The sequence below is a fragment of the Mastigoproctus giganteus genome, chromosome 3, assembly GCF_048544385.1.
Source record: "Mastigoproctus giganteus isolate SK-2022 chromosome 3, ASM4854438v1, whole genome shotgun sequence".
NCBI lineage: Eukaryota > Metazoa > Arthropoda > Arachnida > Uropygi > Thelyphonidae > Mastigoproctus > Mastigoproctus giganteus.
The window spans coordinates 139,323,037-139,344,159 of NC_143577.1; the positions used below are offsets into that span (position 1 = coordinate 139,323,037).

Sequence of the window (21,123 nt, forward strand, 5' to 3'; positions counted from 1 at the left end):
ACTTAATCTGGACATATTTCTTTTTAAAAATTGAGTCTTCCAACACAGTTCAAGATTAAAAAAAATGGTGATCGTTAAATTGAACTGACTCATAAAATGATGGGATATTGAAGTCGTTGACTATTCATGTGATTATCGCCAGTGATCATGGCTTGAAACACGATCTTAGCTACCAATAATAGTACTATGAATCGCACGAGGGAAGTGCACTTACACCCTATTATAGAATGTACTATATTGCAGCTCGATGAGTGCTGGTGGTCATCACATGTACGTAATTCTGTTCTACCAACACCAGACTTGTGATACATGATCATGCCCAGCTGACTTTTGCTATTGTTACCATCAATATATACTGAAGTACACCGTTCACCGACTAGCTGATGAAGAGCACTTCACCTTTGAAGCTTCTATGTATTTTAATGCTTTTATTATATTATATTTTAACTTTTATCTTTTGTATTTTAATGCTTTTATCTTATTTTATTTCTGTTTTATCATATGTATATATCATTTATTTATTTTAATAAATTATTTTAACCAGTTAGCATTAGCATTAGCATTAGTAGAGGCATATGATGCAAGAAAGCAAGCTTATTCAGCATCAGCCAAAAAAAAAAAAAAAAAACCCTCTCCCATTTCACCCCTCCGTTCGTTCGAAATACCTGTCCAGTTGAGCTTTAAATTTGTTTAGGCTATCAACTTCAACAACAAGTGATGGAAGTCGGTTCCACCAACCAACCACCCGCTGGCCAAAGGCAAATTTCCGCACATCTATCCGACATCCGTCCTTCCTCAATTTGAATTTATGCCCTCTAAGGTGATTATTCTGAGAAAGATGAAGAATCCCATTGGCATTGAGCATGCTCAAACCATTCAAAGCCTTATACACCTCTATCAGATCACCTCGCCGGTGCCTAGTCTCCAGACTCTGTAATTTGCAAAACTTAAGCCTTTCTTCGTAAGAGCAACCCTTTGTTCCATTTACTAATCTTGTTGCCCTTCTCTGTACCCGTTCCAGCAGCTCTACATCCTTCTTGAAATGAGGCCTCCAGACCTGTATACAGTACTCAAGATGTGGCCTAACCATTGCCTTATACAAGGGAATAATCACCTCCTTATCCCTGCTAGAAAAATTCCTCTTTATCATTGACAAGACACCATGAGCTACTCTTGCAGCTCGTCTGCACTGCTCAGAGAACTTCATATCTGCCTGCACAATTACCCCCAGGTCCTTTTCATTCTCCACCACTGTCAGTGTAGTACCGCAGAGTTGATACATTGCTCTGGGGTTACTGTTACCCATATGTAGTACTTTACATTTGTCAATGTTAAACTTCATTTGCCACCTCTCAGCCCATCTGTTCAACCTTTCCAGATCCTGTTGCAGCAGCATAGCGTCAGTAGTGTCCTTAACGACCCTGCCAACCTTTGTATCATCTGCAAACTTAGACATTAAACTTGATATCCCATCATCAATATCATTCATAAACACCGAAAACAACAATGGACCCAACACTGAACCTTGAGGAACTCCACTAATAACATTAGTCCACGTTGAGCAGTGTCCATTGATTACCACTCTCTGTCTTCTGCCACTCAACCATCCCCTTATCCATAGCAGCAATTTGCCTCCAATGCCACACTGCTCCAATTTGTGCAGCAGTCTACCATGTGCAACAGTATCAAAAGCCTTTCTAAGATCCAAATATATAATATCAAAGTTATTCCCTGCATCCAGTTCTTTTGTGACTACATCATAGTATCCAATCAAATTGGTCAGGCAAGACCTGCCCTTAACAAAACCATGCTGCGTCTGAGCTATAACTGAATTCTTGTCTAGATGATCCTGCAGTGCTTCTTTAACCAGTGCCTCCATTAATTTACCTGGAACAGAAGTTAAACTAACAGGTCTATAATTACTTGGGTCAGCCTTTGATCCTCCTTTGTGAATTGGGGTTACATTTGCACATCTCCAGTCTATGGGTACCTCCCCTGAGTCCAAAGAAGCTCTCATAATTATGGCTAGGGGTTTGCATACTTCCTTTGCTGCCTCCTTTAATATAACTGGATAGATCCCATCCACCCCAGGTGCCTTTTTTATGTTTATCCTCAACAATCTCTCCTCCACTTTCCTCTCAGTTATTACAAAATCATCCAGCTCACTGCCAATGTTTACTTTACCTACATCATTCTCCTTCCTGAATAACTCCTCATGCGTGAATGTAGATGCAAAATACTCGTTTAGATTGTTAGCCACCTGAGCAGGATCCTCAACTGTTGAACCATCAATATCCAGTGGACCAATCTGATTCATCCCTTTCCTTCTCGAGTTCAAGTATGTAAAGAACTCCTTTCTGTTTTTCTTTGCATCCTTTGCCAAGGATTTTTCGTAGTCTGCCTTTGCCTGCCTAATCTCCTTTGTGACTTGGTTACAGACCAACTTATATCTATCATAGGCTTCCATGTCACCCATTAATTTGTATGTATCCCATGCATTTTTCTTCTCTGCCACATGTCTCATTAGTCCATCTGACAACCATTTAGGCCTAAACCTTGAACAATATTTCTTAGTTGGTATGTAAAGCCTGGTAGCCACCAAGATTAGTTCCTTGAATGCTTCCCATTTTGAGTTTGCTGTTGGTAACATCATCAGTTGGTCCCACTGTATAGAATTTAAATACTGTCTCAGACCATCATAGTCGCCTTTACGAAAACAAAAACCCTTCCCTTTACCTCTGATGGTAGTTACCTCCTTGAGTAAATCCCACTTCAACACACTGTGATCACTGCCACCTAGTGGTTCATTTATCTGCAGGTTCTTAATGCATGAAGAATCACTACTGATAATCAGATCAAGAGTATTGCTCCCTCTTGTTGCCCCACGAATATGCTGATGTAGAAAACAATCATCCAATAAATCCACAAAAGCCTTGCTAGTGTGCGAGTGACCAACCCACAAATTCCAGTCAATATCTGGGAAATTAAAATCCCCCATTATAAGACTCTCTGATTTACTGGCCCACTCTATTTCCCTGTACAATATATTATTATACTCATCAGAGTCATTAGGCCTATAGCACACTCCTACTCTCAATTTTGATTTCCCTATGCTTATGTCACACCAAACTGACTCGACACTGCCCTGTCCATCGATGTCAACTGGCTTCACTTCCTTTGACTTTATGTGTTTCTTAATTAATAGCATAACCCCTCCTCCCCTCCTGTCCTGTCTATCCTTTCTATATACATTGTATTCCCCAAATTCCAGTTCCGCATTACTTATATCTGTGTGACACCACGTCTCTGATATCCCAACAATATCTGCCTTTGATGTTTTGAGCAATACCTCAAATTCAGTCAGTTAGTCAGTCGTCGCAAGAAACTTGGAAGATATGCAACCTAACACACAAGGCCTGTTTTCTAATGACTCAGAAAAGTCATTTTCAAACAAAGGTGATTGTTTGAAAATTACTTAAATATTGTTTATCACTTAAATAGAAGACATGCTAACTGCCTACCCTGAAAATCAAAAAAAAAATTACCAAAAAAAAAAAAAAAAAAAATGCAGGTTTGATCACCCAAATCTCTTTCTACCATACAAATTAACACAGACAAATGGATAGCCCAAAAACAACAAAGCGTTTTCACCACAATAGACCAGTGATAGCTGTATTTCTAAAATATCTGGTTTTTTTTATTGGAATCTCATGATTTTCATCATTACTTTTGATTCATTATTATTCCGCATTTATTTTATTATGACTTCTTGTTTTGTGTTACCTTAAAAAAAAGGAACAAACTAGTATATGATGAATATGCTTATGTCAGTGAACGTGATTGTGATAATAAGATATATTCACAGTTTGTGAGGCAGTACGCAGCACAATGATTATTTGGACTGAACATTCCAAATCAAACTTGGAAAGAAGTTGTCACAAAGAATCCTTAATGCTGTTGCTGCAGATCAGTGGCAGCTCATGACTCTGATGTTTGGTGTGCTGCTTCTTAAAGTTACATTAAATTGCCTTGTTATAAGACATTTAGTCTCCATATCTTTCGTTTTGTCACCTCAAAAAATGTGTAAATCCAACCCACTGATCAGGCATTGACTCAACCACTAGGAGCAAAATGTGGAACTGTCTAGCACATGGTTCCATCTATTATTAAACTTCAAAGTTGAAAACAATTTCATGTTTTTATTCATTTATTTTTAAAATAATTATTGGAAATACAGTCCAACTTGGGCAAGCATCAAGGGACCAACAAAATTTCCTCGTTATAACCGTTACTCACTATATCAGTGATGAGTTTAATCTACCACCCATTTTTTTTTTTTAATTCTCAATAACTTGATAAAAAGATAGATTCAAAAAACAAAAGAAATATTAGAGAGGAAAAAAAAAATTAGAAATATTAGTATATATTTATATATTATTTGTATTAATATGCTTATAGATTAAATCGATCCGGCCAACCATTGTTACATACAAAATCGTCACATCCAAATTGTTTAGCAAATTTTTCCACTTGAGCCTTCAAGATTAGACAATCTATTGAAAATCCAGCACTTCTTTGTGCAGTGAACCATTGAAGCAATGCTTCATCGACATTTGTAACCTTGCACATTCTAATTTTTATTTTTCTTTGGTTATGTTCTTTTCCTGTGCTGATATGTAAGCATGTTTATTCTTCCACAGTGTTGATACTGTTGAAGAGGACAAAGAAAGTTTTTTAAACACCAAGATTTTTTGCATCATGTTCTAACTTACAAATAATTTTGATTTTTTTGCGAATTGAGAGACACTTTCTTTTATTAGTAGACATGTTTCCAAAGGAAGAGTTCATTTCTAACTGATTTTACTTTAAAATGACAGTAAAGTGATCTGCATACAAAGTTCTTAGAAGTCCCATTTCCAAAATTCTTAGAAATCCTGAAATAAACTTATGGTTCAGTGATCACAAGACAATCTGGAAATAGGGTAATACAACAAGCAGAACAAACACCAATGAACTATTGTATAGCCCCTTCCCCCGGCCCCTAAAGGACAAGTTCATAAACTGGCTTAGAAGACAGTTTATCTGGCATCTCAGCTAGATCCTCAATGTCTTCAAGAACATTGGACTGACAGGCTGTAAAAGCCATTTTTTCGGGATCGGTAACTTATGTCAATTCAAAGCAGCCTACTTCAGTAACTACATCTCTTCTCCATCTTGCCCATTGCTGCAGTTGTCACAGTCACATCCTTCTACACCACATAATAGTACATAACCATGTGTGAAAAATGGAGTGGCCTATGTGAGCACTGAAAGGACAGACACAACTTACTGAGCAATGCATCACTTACAGTTTAGATTGTAAAAACTGGTACTGAAATTAAAAAAAAAAAAAAAATCCCAGTGAGTGGATGGATAAAAAAAAATTCTCTCTTAAGTATTGTTTATAATATGGTCAAGTACAGTGAGCTCACTGTATTTGGCCATATTATAAACAATACTTAAGAGTTTACTTAAATACTTCTTCATAGGATGATTTCTGCACCATACTCTCCAAGTAAGACCAACTTAAAAATGTATAATAACTTCTTTAAAATAAAATAATTTAATATATACATCACTCTTAGCACATGAATAATCCGACAGATTGGGATCACAACCGAAGCCTCAAACCCTCCACAAAACCTCAAGTGACTGATGACATTATGTCAAACACAAATAAACGCAAAAAAATTTATATAGTGAAATAAAATTAAATATTTAATTTAATTAATTTGATGGGTCTGGGGTCGGGTCGGGACTTCCGCTGTGATCCTGGCTTGTCAGATCGTTCATATGCTAAGAGTGATGAATACATTAAATTATTTTAAAGAAGTTAGTATACATTTTTAAGTAAGTCTTACTTGGAGAGTATGGTGCAGAAGTCATCCTATGAAGAAGTATTGACTACAGGTCTGAATGCCTCATTTTAAGAAGGATGTAGAGCTGCTGGAATGAGTACAGAAAAGGACAACAAGATTAGTGAATGGAACAAAGGGTTGCTCTTACAAAGAAAGGCTTAAGTTTTGCAAATTACAGTGTCTGGAGACTAGGCCTGTGAGGTGATCTGATATTGCTCAGAATAATCATCTGAGAGGGCATGAATTCAAATTGAGGAAAGATACTTGTAGGATAGATGTGCAGAAGTTTGCCTTTAGCCAGCGGGTGGTTAATTACTGGAATCCATCTGTCATTGAAGTTGATAGCTTAAATAGATTCAAGGCAGGTGCCTCCATTGGCGGGGTGGGCAGGAGCAGCAGTGCGTAGCACACGATTCTTGATTAAACCCGGATTCGAGCCTGTGCCCACCAAATATGGAGGATGCGGAAAGGTCAGGGAATGACCACCGCATATCCCCAGAGCAATATGGCCTTAATTGCTAATGCTCCTAAAAACCAAATGACAAACAAAAGACCAAGCAGATTCAAGGCAAGCAAGTGGATGGGTGAAATGAGAAGGGTTTTTTTTTTTTTTTTGGCTGATGCTATATAAGCTTGCTTCTTGCATCATATGCCTTTACTAATGCTAAAGCTAACTCTTATGTATTTTTTAAGTATCGACAAAACATAGGATATATTAAGCCTTAGCTCTTAGTTTCATAGTAATTGACCATATTATCTATTTTTCTGAAAATTTTCATTCTATAAGAAAGCAGCTCTGGTTTATGGAAGAACAAGCCAGGAACTAATGAATGGGTGGAAGAAAAGGAATAACAGAAGAATGATGAAAAAAAAACAAATATAGCTGAAGAAATTTCAAGCAGTGAGGATTGGGATAAATTATCTAAATCCTGATGAATAAAACAATAGTTAAAAAACCATTTTGTTAAATTTGTTAAATCATACAATAAAAACAAAAATGATTTGTTTTTATCAAATACAGACCTAATATTAGAAATATTCCTTTGGCCACACATCTTTTACACATTACTAAAAATTTCATGACACTAGTATAAAATTTTTATGCCAGTTTTATAATTTGTTATAAAACTTTTTTGATATATACATATGTATCTTCTAATCATGAAATTTATATGTGATGTGTTAAAACGTCTATTTGTATTTTATTTTTCAGTGTGTGGAGGTGTTTTCACAGAACCACAAGGCATAATTGTATCTCCCGGTTATCCAAATAACTATGGTTCTAACTTGAATTGTGAATTTCTGATTGTACAACCTGCTGGTCATTATATTGTTTTAGAGTTTGATTTGGAATTTGAAATTGAAGGTTAGTTCATATTTATCCAAGATTTATATGTATATTGTATTTATCTTGTTCATTATTATTTCATTTATTTATTTTTATTTTTTTCCAAATGGAAGAAAATCAATATTCTGTAGCCAGGTGGGCAGGAGCAGCAGTGCGTACCACACGCTTCTTGGTTAGACCGAGGTTGGAGCCCGTGACCACCAAACACGGAGGATGTGGAAAGGTCAGGGAATGATCACTGCATATCCTCGGAGCAATATGGCCTTAGTTGCTAATGCTCCTAAAAAAAAAAAAAAAAAAAAAAACCAAAAGCCATAAGCTTTCGTTGCAATACAGATGATATCCGTAATCTAATTAACCGATATTCTCCAGTTGTCCTTTGTCTTCAGGAAACACCTAACCTTGCAAATTTCTCCATCGATAAAGAACTATCGCCTTTATTAAAAATATCATAATACAGCAAATACTGCCTGTGGTGGTGTGGCAATCCTGATAAATCCAAAGATCCAAATAAGCATATTCCACTTCAAACTAAAATAGAAGCTGTTTCTGTTCATATAACTCTCCCTATTTCAACAACAGCAGCCTATGATAGATATAGGCTGTTCTGTAACCAAGTCACAAAGGAGGTTAGGCAGGCAAAGGCAGATTACGATAAATCTTTGGAAAGGATGCAAAGAAAAACAGCACATAATTCTTTATTTATGTAAACTCTAGAAGGAAGAGGATAAATCAGATTGGTCCAGTGGATATTGATGGTCCAACTGTTGATGATGCTGCTCACGTGGTTAAATGATTATTTTGCATCTACATTCACCCATGAGGAATTATTCAGGGAGGGGAATGCCAGAGGTGTATTAAACTCTAGCAGTAAGCTAGATAATCTTGTGATAACTGAGAGTAAAGTGGAGGAAAAATTGTTGAAGATAAACATAAGAAAGGCACATGGGGTGGATGGAATCTATCCAGTTATATTAAAGGAGGCAGCAAAGGAAGTAAGCAAACCCTTAGCCATAATTATGAGAGCTTCCTTGGACTCATGGGACGTACAAATGGACTGGAGATGTGCAAATGTGATCCCAATCCACAAAGGAGGATCAAGATGAGACACAGTTAATTACAGACCTATTAGTTTAAATTCTGTTCCAGGGAAATTAATGGAAGTACAAGTTAAAGAAGTATTGTAGGATCATCTAGACAAGACATTAGTTATAGCTCAGACACAGCATGGGTTTGTTAAGGGGGAGTCTTGTCTGGCCCATTTTATTGAATGCTATGATGTGGTCACAAAGGAACTGGATGCACAAAATAATTTTGATATCATATATTTGGATCTTAGAAAGGCTTTTGATACTGTTGCACATGGAAGAGTGCTGTACAAATTGGAACAGTGTGGCATTGGAGACAAATTGCTGCTATGGATAAAGGGTTGGTTGAGGGAGAGAAGACACAGAGTGGTAATCAATGGGCACTGCTCTTTGTGGACTAATGTTATTAGTGGAGTCCCCCAGGGTTCGGATCCATTGTTGTTTTCGTATTCATCAGTAATATTGATGATGATATCAGGCTTAATGTCCATGTTTGCAGACAATATAAAGGTCAGCAGGATTGTTAATGAAACTAATGACAGTACACTGCAGCAACATGATCTAGAAAAGTTGAGCAGATGGGCTGAGAGGTGGCAACTGAAGTTTAACATTGACAAATGTAAAGTACTGCACATGGGAAGCAGTAACCTCAGCATAACGAATCAACTGTGTGATACTATACTGACAGAAGTAGAGAGTGAAAAGGACCTGGGGGTAATTGTGCAGGCAGATATGAAGTTTTCTGAACAGTGCAGATGGTCTGCAAGAGTGGCTCATGGTGTCTTGGCAGTGATATACAGGAATATTTCTAGTAGGGATAAGGAGGTGATTATCCGCTTGTATAAGGCAATGGTCAGGCCACACCTTGAGTACTGTATACAGGTCTGAAGGCCTCATTTTGAGAAGGATGTAGAGCTGTTGGAACGAGTACAAAGAAGAGCAACTAGATTAGTGAATGGAACAATGGAACAAATTTAAGCCTTTTTTCTTATGAAAAAAGGCTTAATTTTTGCAAATTTCAGTGTTTGGAGACTAGGACCTGTGAGGTTGTTATTGTTGTTTTGGTTTTTAGGAGCATTAGCAACTAAGGACATATTGCTCCGGGAATATGCGGTGATCATTCCCTGACCTTTCTGCATCCTCCGTATTTGGTGGTGACAGGCTCGAACCCCGGTCTAATCGACCTGTGAGGTGATCAGATTGAGGTGTATAAGGCCTTGAATGGTTTGAGCATGCTCAGTGCTAATGGAATTCTTCCTCTTGCTCAAAATAATTGTCTGAAAGGGCATAAATTCAAATTCAGAAAAGACAGTTGTAGGATACGTGTGCGGACGTTTACCAGCGGGTGGTTGATTGCTGGAACAGACTTCCATTTGTCGTTGTAGTTGATAGCTCCAAGGCAGAACTAGACAAACATTTTGAGCGAGTGGATGGGTGAAATGAGAAGGGTCTGTGTGTTGTTGTTTTTTTTTTTTGGCTGATGCTATATAAGCTTGCTTTCTTGCATCACGTGCCCTTGCTATTGCTAATCTAATACTAATCTGTGCAAGGTCATTAGTAATTGCAAAAGCCTCAGCATCTCAATCAGTTTGGTCGGTGTGACTAGAAAACGGAAGTCAGCTGGAGTTGTGAATATTAAAATCACCAAGGAATATTACCTCACTTTTAGGGAAGTTGGACTGGAGAAAATCAAGCTGCAAAGAGAGGAAGTCAAAGAGCAACTGATTATTGGAGTTATTATTATTATTAACTATATCCAGGAAGCCTGAGGCTTATGCTGCACCAACCAAAAAGAAAAAAAAAAAAAAAAAAAAAAATTGTCAAGTTACCCTGAGAGAGAGAGAGAGAGAGAGAGAGACAAACGGGAATCACCAAGAAAGAGAAGAATGGTGATATCCAGCTCAGAACCCTGGGTGTGCCAAGCCCATACTCACCAAATGTGAGCCCCTGGGGTTAGTTGGGAGATTGGTAGACACAACAGATGAATTTGACACAATGAGGTAGAGAGATTTTAAGCCAGAAAAGATCAAAAACAGGAGATTCCAAATTGCCAAGTCTCTGACAGGGAATATTGGAATGGACGTATGCACAAGTACCACCTTTGAGGCGAAAGGAATTATACAGGGAATAATTTGGGCAACTGAATAGAGCAGTAGTTGAACCAACCGATAACTGAGATTCTGTCAGAAAAAGTACATGGAGTTTGGCAGACTGCAAGTGGAAATGAACATTGTTGAGATTAGAATTGAGACCACATATATTTGGTAAATGAACTAGGAGATATTTGGGACGTTTAGATATTTTCGCAAATATGCTTACTCTATTAGTTTGACAATTCATGGTGTATTCAATAGTAAGAAAAAGTGGTGGGGACATGCTGTATGAAGTAATGAAATTTTGGGATATGGCGTACACATGGTAAGAATATACCCAGATCTTTGACATAACGAGGCCTCAACAATACCCCTACATACACACTACTCAGACTTCCTCCAGTCACTATCTGGCAGAGTAGAGGTAGCAAGATTATACACTAGCTGATCCGGAAGCATCCTAAAGAGTTATTAATAGGTCCGACCCAGTGTACTAACTGCCGACCGGGCTAGCCGGGTGGGTAAAGTGCCTGCCTGGCAACCCAAATCTTGTGGGTTCGATTCCCACCTCGGGCTTGGATCAAAGTACTGCAAAAACTTTGGGAGGTGCATTATGGCCACAGAAGCCTATGCGCCAACAACTACAAAAAAAAAAAAAAAAAAAGTGTACTAACTAGCGGCCAGCCTGCGAACACTGTTTTAGAGCTGTATCCTCGTAATGTAAGGAAGATTGGATCTCGCCATGATGTTCATCATAACCTCAAAAGTCATCAGTCGCACTGCATGATGGTTTGTTATTGTTTGTTTGTTATTTGGTTTTTAGGAGCATTAGCAACTAAGGCCATATTGCTCCGGGAATATGAGGTGGTCATTCCCTGACCTTTCTGCATCCTCCATATTTGGTGGTGACGGGCTCGAACCCCGGTCTAATCAAGAAGCATGTGCTACGTGTGCATGATGGAAGAGATGGGGAAGGATTGACCGGAACTTAGCTCTGGAGACTAAACATGGGTTCCACCACTTGAAGCCTCCAATAAGGAAAGTGGTGGTATTGCACTGGTTGATGAGAGTCATCTACCACCTAGTATTGCCTGGTAACACAGAGGGGCAGCATTCCCCCATGTGGTTTGGGCACCACACCTCGACCCCTGTTTACATTGCAGGGGTCGAGGGTTCGCACCTGGGTGGTCACCCACAGTATGCTTGGGCATGTGAGTTATACCCAGGATTACTAACAGTCCCACCATCTTGAAAGTGCAAGCAGAGGATTTGGCTGTCATCTTGCAATCAAAATAAATTCTATTACAAAAGACCTATCGATCACAGTTGAAACATTCCTTTATGCAGACGACTCTCGATGACAGCTGTAGAATAGATGTGCAGAAATTTGCCTTTAGCCAGTGGGTGGTTAATTGCTGGAACAAACTTCCATCTGTCGTTGTGGAAGTTGATAGCTTAAATAAATTCGAGGAGGAACCGGACAAACTTTTTGCAGGAATGGTTGTTGGATTTTTTTTTTTTTTTCTGATTCTACATAAGCTCATACAGTTGCTTTCTTTCATCACATGCCTCTATTACCATTGCTATGATGTTACCATTTCATACCATTCACAAAACATGAACATTATTGAAAGGCAATTACAAAGTTCAGTTAAAACGATAGAATTTTGGGAATAAAAACAATGGATACAGAATATCACAACAAAAAAACAATGGCCATACACTTCTGTAGAAAGAAAAAATGCACCCAGATCCAAAAAGAAGACTAGAAAACCAGCTGATACTTCTAGAAAATAGAATACGATTTCTTGGCCTGATTCTTGATAAAAAACTTAACTTTCTGGAACATATCAAATGCCTCTGAACGACCTGTCTAAAAAAACTAAATATTCTCAGAATTCTTTCTGCAGTGATGTGGTCAGCTGATCAGTTCACAATACTTTGTCTGCATCAAGCTTTAATCAGATCAAGCCTAGACTATGGAGCCCCTGTGTTAGCTCATGTAAATCAAGTGTCATTAAATGGCTTGATTCCATGCATCACAGTACCTTACAAATTTCCTTAGGGCATACAGAACATCGCCTGTGCAAAGCTTATATGCAGAGGCCCATGAGCTTTCACTATATCTCCAGAGGCAAATGCTACTATTAAACTATGCCATTAAAATCCGAAGATCCATTCTTTGCATGAATGTGAATATGACATTTGCTTACCAAAGAGCTGCTTCTTTAGATGAGCAAACTATAAGCCATTGTGATATCAACAGTGCTGTTACTTATGTTGCAAACCAAATCATCTCCGCAGCCAATATTTTAATACCAAAGACCACTAATCAGTTCCATAAACTTTACAAGCAGTAATGCAATGAAGAATGCCTAGAAGCAAAGCAAGAGGAAAAATAAAGCTTGGAATCAATTCAGAAAGTTCCCCACCACCACTAATCTCATAAAATATAAGATAGCCAGAGCAAAACCACATTATATATGTCAGAAATCTCAAAAAGAGTCCTGGATATATTTTGCTAACAAAATTAATAGAAATACCAACACTAGAATTATATGGAATAAAATTAGACAAATCTCAGGTAAATATTCAACGGCACATAAACCAATAATAAGCTGGAAAGGCCATGACATAACTGATCAAGAAAAAATTGCAAACTTACCAGGAGAAACCTTTGAGGAATTAGCATTAGCATTAGTAGAGGCATATGATGCAAGAAAGCAAGCTTATGCAGCATCAGCCAAAATATAAAAATAAAAAAAACCTGCTCCCATTTCAGCCCCTCCATTCATTCCAAATACCTGCCCAACTCAGCCTTAAATTTATTTAGACTATCAACTTCCACAACAAAGGATGGAAGTCTGTTCCACCAACCAACTACCCGCTGGCTAAAGGCAAACTTCTGCACATCTATCCTGCATCTGTCTTTCCTCAATGTGAATTTATGCCCTCTCAGGTGATTATTCTGAGCAAGAGGAAGAATCCCATCAGCATTGAGCATGCTTAAACCATTCAAGGCTTTATACACCTCAATCAGATCACTTCGCAGGTGCCTAGTCTCCAGACACTGTAATTTGCAAAATTTAAGCATTTCTTCATAAGTGCAACCCTTTGTTCCATTCACTAATCTTGTTGTACTTCTTTGTACTCGTTCCAACAGCTCTACATCCTTCAATGATATACAGAAAAATTCCTGTATATCATTGACAATGTATATCATTGACAATTATGAGCTACAACATTGTATAGACCAGTCTTTCAAAAATATAAAGCTCAATTCAAAAAATACAAAATTAATTTCCACACAACTCATGAGATTCCATACATTCAACCCTACACTATAAATGAGCTACCTAAAGCCTTAATCAAATCAAAACAAAGTGATGCAGCCCCGAGTGCCAAGTATTTCTATCGCCAAGCAATTTACGACTTCCTAGAGTGATTTTCCTAGAGTGATTTTTCTAGAGCGACTGAGTTTTTTCTTGTTTTTCTTCATTTTATAAGTCCTTTTGTTAATTAGCTCTACTTTTTAAAAGTATAAAAAGAGAGCCAGAAAAAGGAAAGTACCTTTTTCTTTACTGTTTATTAGTTTACTAACTCCTACGCTACTTTTTTTACGCTACTGGCTTACCGGCCCCACTATGGGGAGGCACTGCTCCTGCCTCCCCATGGTGGGGGCTGGTAACCTGGGTGGAAAAGCTAATCCCCCAGGGCAAAAAGGAGCTGACATGGATAAAGAAAACTATCCAGCATTAGAACCTTTAAGCTCAAATACCAAAGGTTGGTACAATTTTGATCAAGGTAATGTGCAAAGTAAGTGCTTAAAAAAAGACAGTGATCAACCAGAGTTCCAACTTTTCTTATTATCCATTCATTAACTAGTCAACCGGTGAGCAAACCTTCTCTGTTTATGATACAGAGATTCCTAGAAAATGCTGCTGGATCACCTAAAATAGTCAAAAGGTTACAGGCAGGTGATTTACTAGTTGAAACGACACAGTCGAAACATTCCGAACTGTTGTTAAAGTTTACAACTTTTGGGGGTATTCCTGTTAAAATCTCCCCCCACACAACCCTAAATAGTTCTAAAGGTGTTATCTCTGAATGGGATCTGTTGAATATAATAGAAGAGGAGGTTGTGCAAGAAATGAAAGATCAAAAGGTTGTTCAAGCTAAGAGAATTCTGACTCATAGGGATGGCAGTCTCATTCCAATCCATAGTATAATACTCACTTTCAGTACGCCAAACTTACCAAATACTGTTAAAACTGGTTATCTGAATTGTCATATCCGCCCCTATATTCCAAATCCAATTCACTGTTATAAATGCCAAAAATTTGGTCAGTCTCAGACAACATGTCGAGGAAACAGTGTATGCCCAAAATGTGGATCCCAAGATAATGTTCAAACAGATTGTAATGCAACATCTCCAGTTTGCCCAAATTGCAAGGAGGATAATCCTGCATATTCCAAATATTGTGAATTATAGAAGCTAGGAAAAAAAAATACAGAAGTTTAAAAAAAAAAAAAAAAAAAAAAAACTGCAGCCATTATCAACCCACTACAGGATGAAAGCCTCCTCAATAATTTATTCTGAGGGAAATGGACCATAATCTGCCACGCTGGTCCAGTGCAGGTTGGCTGACCGTATTTAGCAGTCAGGGGTTTGAACCCCGGTCTACTCAAAAAGCATGTGCTATTGCACCCCCGCTCCTGACCACTCGGCTGCGGAGGCTACAGAAGTTTAAAGTTGAACATAAAGTGACTTATCAGGAAGTGAGATGACAAATAGTGAAAGACACTCCAGCACGTACATATGCAAATGCTGCTAAGAATTATCATTCAGTTGCTACTCAAACCATTGATTCAATTCTGCCTGACAAATCACTTGCTGAGTGGTCTAGAATTCAACTTTCAGCTCCTCAGCCAGCTTTAAAGCAAAAAAATAGAGATCAGACTTGTAATATCCCAATTTCCATCTCCTCTACTAGCATCAAGTCCCAAAGTGAGACCAGGATGGCAAAAGAAGAATCCTCTAATAAGAGCTAAATTAATTCTGCAGTAATGAACATAGATGAAACAACACATTTTAGAAATTTATGCTGAAGAAGAGATGGACACTGGATGTCCTACCTTTCCTAAAAAAGATTGCCATAAGCCTACTGCCTCTAAAAAGCAACCAGATCATCCTACCACTAAAACTAAATAATGCAGTGCATTTTACAATGAAATTGTTGAGGACTATCTACTAATACAGATGAACTTTATTACCTGATCCGAGATTTAATCCAGCAGGCATTTGTTTACAGGAAACATTTATTTCCACAAGTGACTTCCTCAATAAAGAAATATACTTGTACAGACATGACAGGAATGCAGCAACTACAGCCCGTGGAGGTGTAGCAGTCTTAGTATCCATTACTAATCGGTCCAGGCAAATCCCCTTAAAAACTAATTTAGAAGTTGTTGCTGTTAGAATAGAACTTAGAATAATTTTATCTCTTGTTTCTATTTATCTTCCACTGAACCAAATGTATGTACTCAGAGACTTTGATGAGCTCTTTGCCCAGATACCATCTCCTATATGTTTGATGGGTGACTTTAATGGACACCACCCATTATGGGGAAGTCTACATATGGATAAAAGATAGCAGCTAATAGAAACATTACTGGACACACACACAATCTAACTCTGCTGAACACCGGTGCACATACTCATGTGCATTTTCCCATAGGATACTTCTGTCATAGATCTAACTATCTGCTCCCCTGCTCTGTACCAAAGTATACATTGGGAAGTATTGAATAATCCCCACAACAGCAATCATCTTCCAATTACTTGTAAATTCCAAACTACCTCCCCCTATCTGAAAACTGGCCAAAGATGGAAATTTACAAAGGCAAACTGGATAAAATTTTCCTTAAGTGCAGTTCTAGATAAAAACTTCATTCAGAATCAGTTAATAGATGAAGCTACTGTCCATATCACTAAACAGATACTAGCAGCAACTGATAAAGCTATTCCTCAGTCGTCGGCTCATCCACACAGATTCAAAAACTACTGGTGGAATGATGAATGTAATAGGGCAAAAAAAGAAAAGAATAAAGCTTGGAATATTTTCCTCAAGCATCCCACTACTGTTAACCTTATATATTACAAGAAACTTATTGCTAAAGCTAAGAAGGAAAGCCAAAAAAGATTCCTTTAAGAAGTTAAATTTCAACACTGGCCTCTCTCTCTCTTTTCCATATAATCAGCCTTTTACAATATCTGAGCTAAAGGAATCTCATAACAGAGCACCCAATAGTGTGGCTGGCCCTGATGGCATATTTTACATTATACTAAAACACCTGAATGACACAGACTTACAAACCCTACCAATTTTTTTTAACATAATTTTTCAGGAGCATGTTTATCTTAGCTCTTGGAGACATTCACTTGTATTAAAAAAAAAAAGTAAAGTGCAGCCATTATCAACCCACTGCAGGGTGGAAGCCTCCTCAACAATTCATGCTGAGGGAAAATGGACCATAATCTGCCACGCTGGTCCAGTGCGGGTTGGCAGATCGACCGTATTCAGCAGTCAGGGGCTTGAACCCCGGTCTACTCAAAGAGCGTGTGCTACTGCACTCCCGCTCCTGCCCACTCGGCTACGGAGGCCTCTCACTTGTATTAGCCAACTCTAAACCAGGAAAATATCTCTCTCTCTCTGATCCGGTAAATTATTGTTTAGGGAAAACACTGGAGAAGTTGTTCCTCAAGCGCTTCACCTGGTTTTAGGAGTCACGTAACATCTTGCATAAAAATCAGTATGGCTTTCAGCAAAATAGATCTGCATTGGATATGATGGCTAAAGCAGAATCGAACATCAGAAATGCTTTTGTCAGAAAGGACCACCTAGTTATGGTAAGTTTCGATTTAGAAAAGGCATTTGATACAACATGGCATTTCGGTATTTTACGGGATCTTCACACCTTCAGACTACAAGGCAGGTTTCCCTTGTTTATTCAAAACTTTCTCCAGTGTAGAACTTTTCAGGTTAGTCATCTAAATATTCTTTATACAATCCATATACAGGAGGAGGGAGTCATCAAGGATCTATTTTGAGTCCTATGGTATTTTTAATAAGAATAAACAATCTCATCCACGATATTCCAAGCACAGTAGAATTATATCATTATACAGATGACCTCATGATTTCATGCCAAGAAAAAACTATGAATTCTGTTTAGAGACAGCTTCAGATCTCAATTAACAAAATAGAGCTATGGATGTCTCACAACGGCTACCGCTTATTAGCACAAAAATCCAACTGTATGCAGTTCTGTAAAAAACGTAAGATCCAACCTGAGCCTGAATTACAACTTAAAAATTTCACCATACCTCTTTCCAATAGCATCAGATTTCTTAGCCTAATCCTGGACAATAAATTAAACTTCATTCAACACATATCTAAGAACTAGTTGCTTGAAAAAATTATATATCCTCAGAGAAATTAAATATCTTCATCAACATGGGGTGCTGACTGATACACTCTGCTTCAACTATATTGGGTATTAATCAGATCTTGTTTGGATTACGGATCACCAATCTATGATTTGGCTAGACACTATTCATCACAGTGCTGTGAGGATTTCCTCAGGGGAATTTAGAACATCCCCTGTACACAGTCTGTGTATAGAGGCCCACGAACCTCCACTCCATCTTCAGAGGAAAACGTTGATACTCAACTATGCAGCAAAAATACAAAACCTTCCCTTTCATTCTATTTGGCCATACTTATTTGAGCCTGAGTGGACCACCTTTTATGACAACAAACCTAACAAAAACAAGCCAATTAGAATAAGGCTACTACAGTTAATAGAATTCTGGAATTTACATATGGATAATATCTTTCAAGACACAAGCACTTATGACCCTCCATGGTCTAGTTATACAGGTCTGTGATCTCTCTTTCCAACAATGGGGGAAAAAACCAGCAGCAGCAGATGTCACCATCAGGAAACTCAATGCTGCACACATAGCCAAATATTCTCAGTGGTTTCATATATATATACCAATGGCTCAAAAACAAGTTCAACAGTAGGCGCAGTGGCAGTTTCTACTATATTTTCTAGTTCTGTCTCTTCCGAAGGAATGCAGTGTCTGTACTACCGAATTATTTGCAGTAAAGATAGCTCCAGATCATGTGACTGATCTGTCCTATAAGCAAACAATCATCTATTCTGACTCTTGGGAGTGCAATAACAGCATTAAAAAATTCATCCAAGCCAATCCACCCCATCTTGAAGCAAATCAGATCACAGATAAATGTGTTATCAGTCACTTTCTTTGGATACCAGGTCATGTAGGCATCAAGGGAAATGAATATGCAGATCAAGCCGCTAAACATCCAATCACTGCAAGTTCTCCTAACTACCAATTGCTGTATACAGACTACAAATCAGTCATAAAAAATGTGTGTGAAGAGCAATGGTTGCAAATCTGGCAGGATTAGGGTGGCAATAAGCTGCTACAATTTAAACACGAACCTAAGTTGTGGCCATCAAGCATGCGATCAAATAGGCAAAAGGAGGTGATCCTGGCTAGGAAGCATATTGGGCACACTCATCTAACCCATATTTATCTACTCATGGGGAAGATCTGCCTATTTGTACATTTATTAGAATATGCTTCACTTACCGTTAAGCCTATTCTAATAAATTACAACCATTTTAATAATTATCAAAACAAAATTTTCACATTGTTTTCATATCTGCAAGAACCTTTAACATTACCTCATTTAATTGGAGATGATGCAAATCTAGACAAGGTCTTTGTTTTCTTGAAACAAATAGGGTTATTTAGTAGATTTTATCTGGTAATTGCACTATGGAATAGAATCAGGCTCAATATGGCCTTAGCAGCCTTGTGCCATTAAACAATATATCAACCAACCAACAAAGTGGAGTAGGTCCAGATGGAACCGACTATCAAATGATTAAGCATCTCACTGAAAATTCCTTATGCATGATTCTGCTTTTTAATAGGACCTTGACCACACATATACAGAATCTTGGCAACATTTGTTTGTTCTGGCCTTTCCAAAACCAGGGAAGGACCACTCAAATCCAAATAATTATCGCCCTCTTTCCCTCAATAGCTGTCTTAGTAAAACTTTAGAAAGAATGGTTAATTATCACTTAACATGATTTCTTGACTTGTGCAATTTCCATAGTCTGAGCGAATATGGTTTTCGGAAAACAGATCAACACTGGATATACTGACAAAAGCCAAAGCAAACATCCGCAATGCCTTTCTTAGAAAAGAACATCTTGTTTTTATGTGTCTCGACATTGAAAAGGCTTTTGATACTACCTAGAGATATGGTATCCTACAGGAACTGCACAAATTAGGAATCGAGGCCATCTACCAAAGTTCCTCCAGAACTAGCATTAGCATTAGTAGAGGCATATGATGCAAGAAAGCAAGCTTATGCAGCATCATCAGCAAAAAAAAAAAAAAAAAAAGACCCTTCCACTTCACCCCGCCGTTCTTTCGAAATACCTGTCCAGCTGAGCCTTAAATTTATTTAGGCTATCAACTTCCACAACAAGGGATGGAAATCTGTTCCACCAACCAACTACCCGCTGGCTAAAGGCAAAGCATTAGCATTAGCATCAGTAGAGGCATATGATGCAAGAAAACAAGCTAATGCAGCATCAGCCAAAAAAAAAAAAAAACACTCCCATTTCACCACTCAGTTCAAAATACCTGTCCAGCTGAGCCTTAAATTTATTTAGGCTATCAATTTCCACAACAAGGGATGGAAGTCTGTTCCAACAACCAACTACCTGCTGGCTAAAGACAAATTTCTCCACATTTATCCTACATCTGTCTTTCATCAATTTGAATTTATGCCCTCTCAGGTGATTATTCTGAGCAAGAGGAAGAATCCCAACGGCATTGAGCATACTCAAACCATTCAAGGATTTATACACCTCTATCAGATCACTTCGCCGGTGCCTAGTCTCCAGACATGTAATTTGTAAAACTTAAGCCTTTCTTCATAAGAGCAACCCTTTGTTCCATTCACTAATCTTGTTGCCCTTCTCTGTGCTCTTTCCAGCAGCTCTACATCCTTCTTGAAATGAGGCCTCCAGACCTGTATACAGTACTCAAGGTGTGGCCTGACCATTGCCTTATACAAGGGAATAATCACCTCCTTATCCCTGCTAGAAAAATTCCTGTATATAATTGACAAGACACCATGAGCTACTCTTGCAGCCCATCTGCACTGCTCAGATAACTTCATATCTGCCTGCACAATTACCCCCAGGTCCCTTTCATTCTCTACCACTGTCACTGTAGTACCACAGAGTTGATATGTTGCTCTGGGGTTAGTGTTTCCCATATGTAGTACTTTACATTTGTCAATGTTAAACTTCATTTGTCACCTCTCAGCCCATCTGCTCAACCTTTCCAGATCCTGTTGCAGAAGCATAGAGTCAGTAGTGTCCTTAACAACCCTGCCAACCTTTGTATCATCTGCAAACTTGGACATTAAGCTTGATATACATTCATCAATATCATTTATAAATACAGAAAACAACAATGGACCCAACACTGAACCCTGAGGGACTCCACTAATAACATTAGTCCAAGATGAGCAGTGTCCATTGATTACACTCTCTGTCGTCTCCCCCTCAACCAT

At 38.2% G+C, this 21,123-nt stretch overlaps 1 protein-coding gene across 1 annotated transcript in view; it reads left to right on the plus strand.

The window, feature by feature from the left end:
- Window positions 1-21,123, plus strand: part of LOC150088287 (cubilin-like) — a 1,623,406-nt gene that overhangs the window by 1,228,726 nt on the left and 373,557 nt on the right. The window contains exon 36 of the mRNA XM_090370104.1: window positions 7,111-7,263. Within this exon, the coding sequence (XP_090226230.1) occupies window positions 7,111-7,263 (153 nt within the window). The remainder of the gene's footprint in view (window positions 1-7,110; window positions 7,264-21,123) is intronic.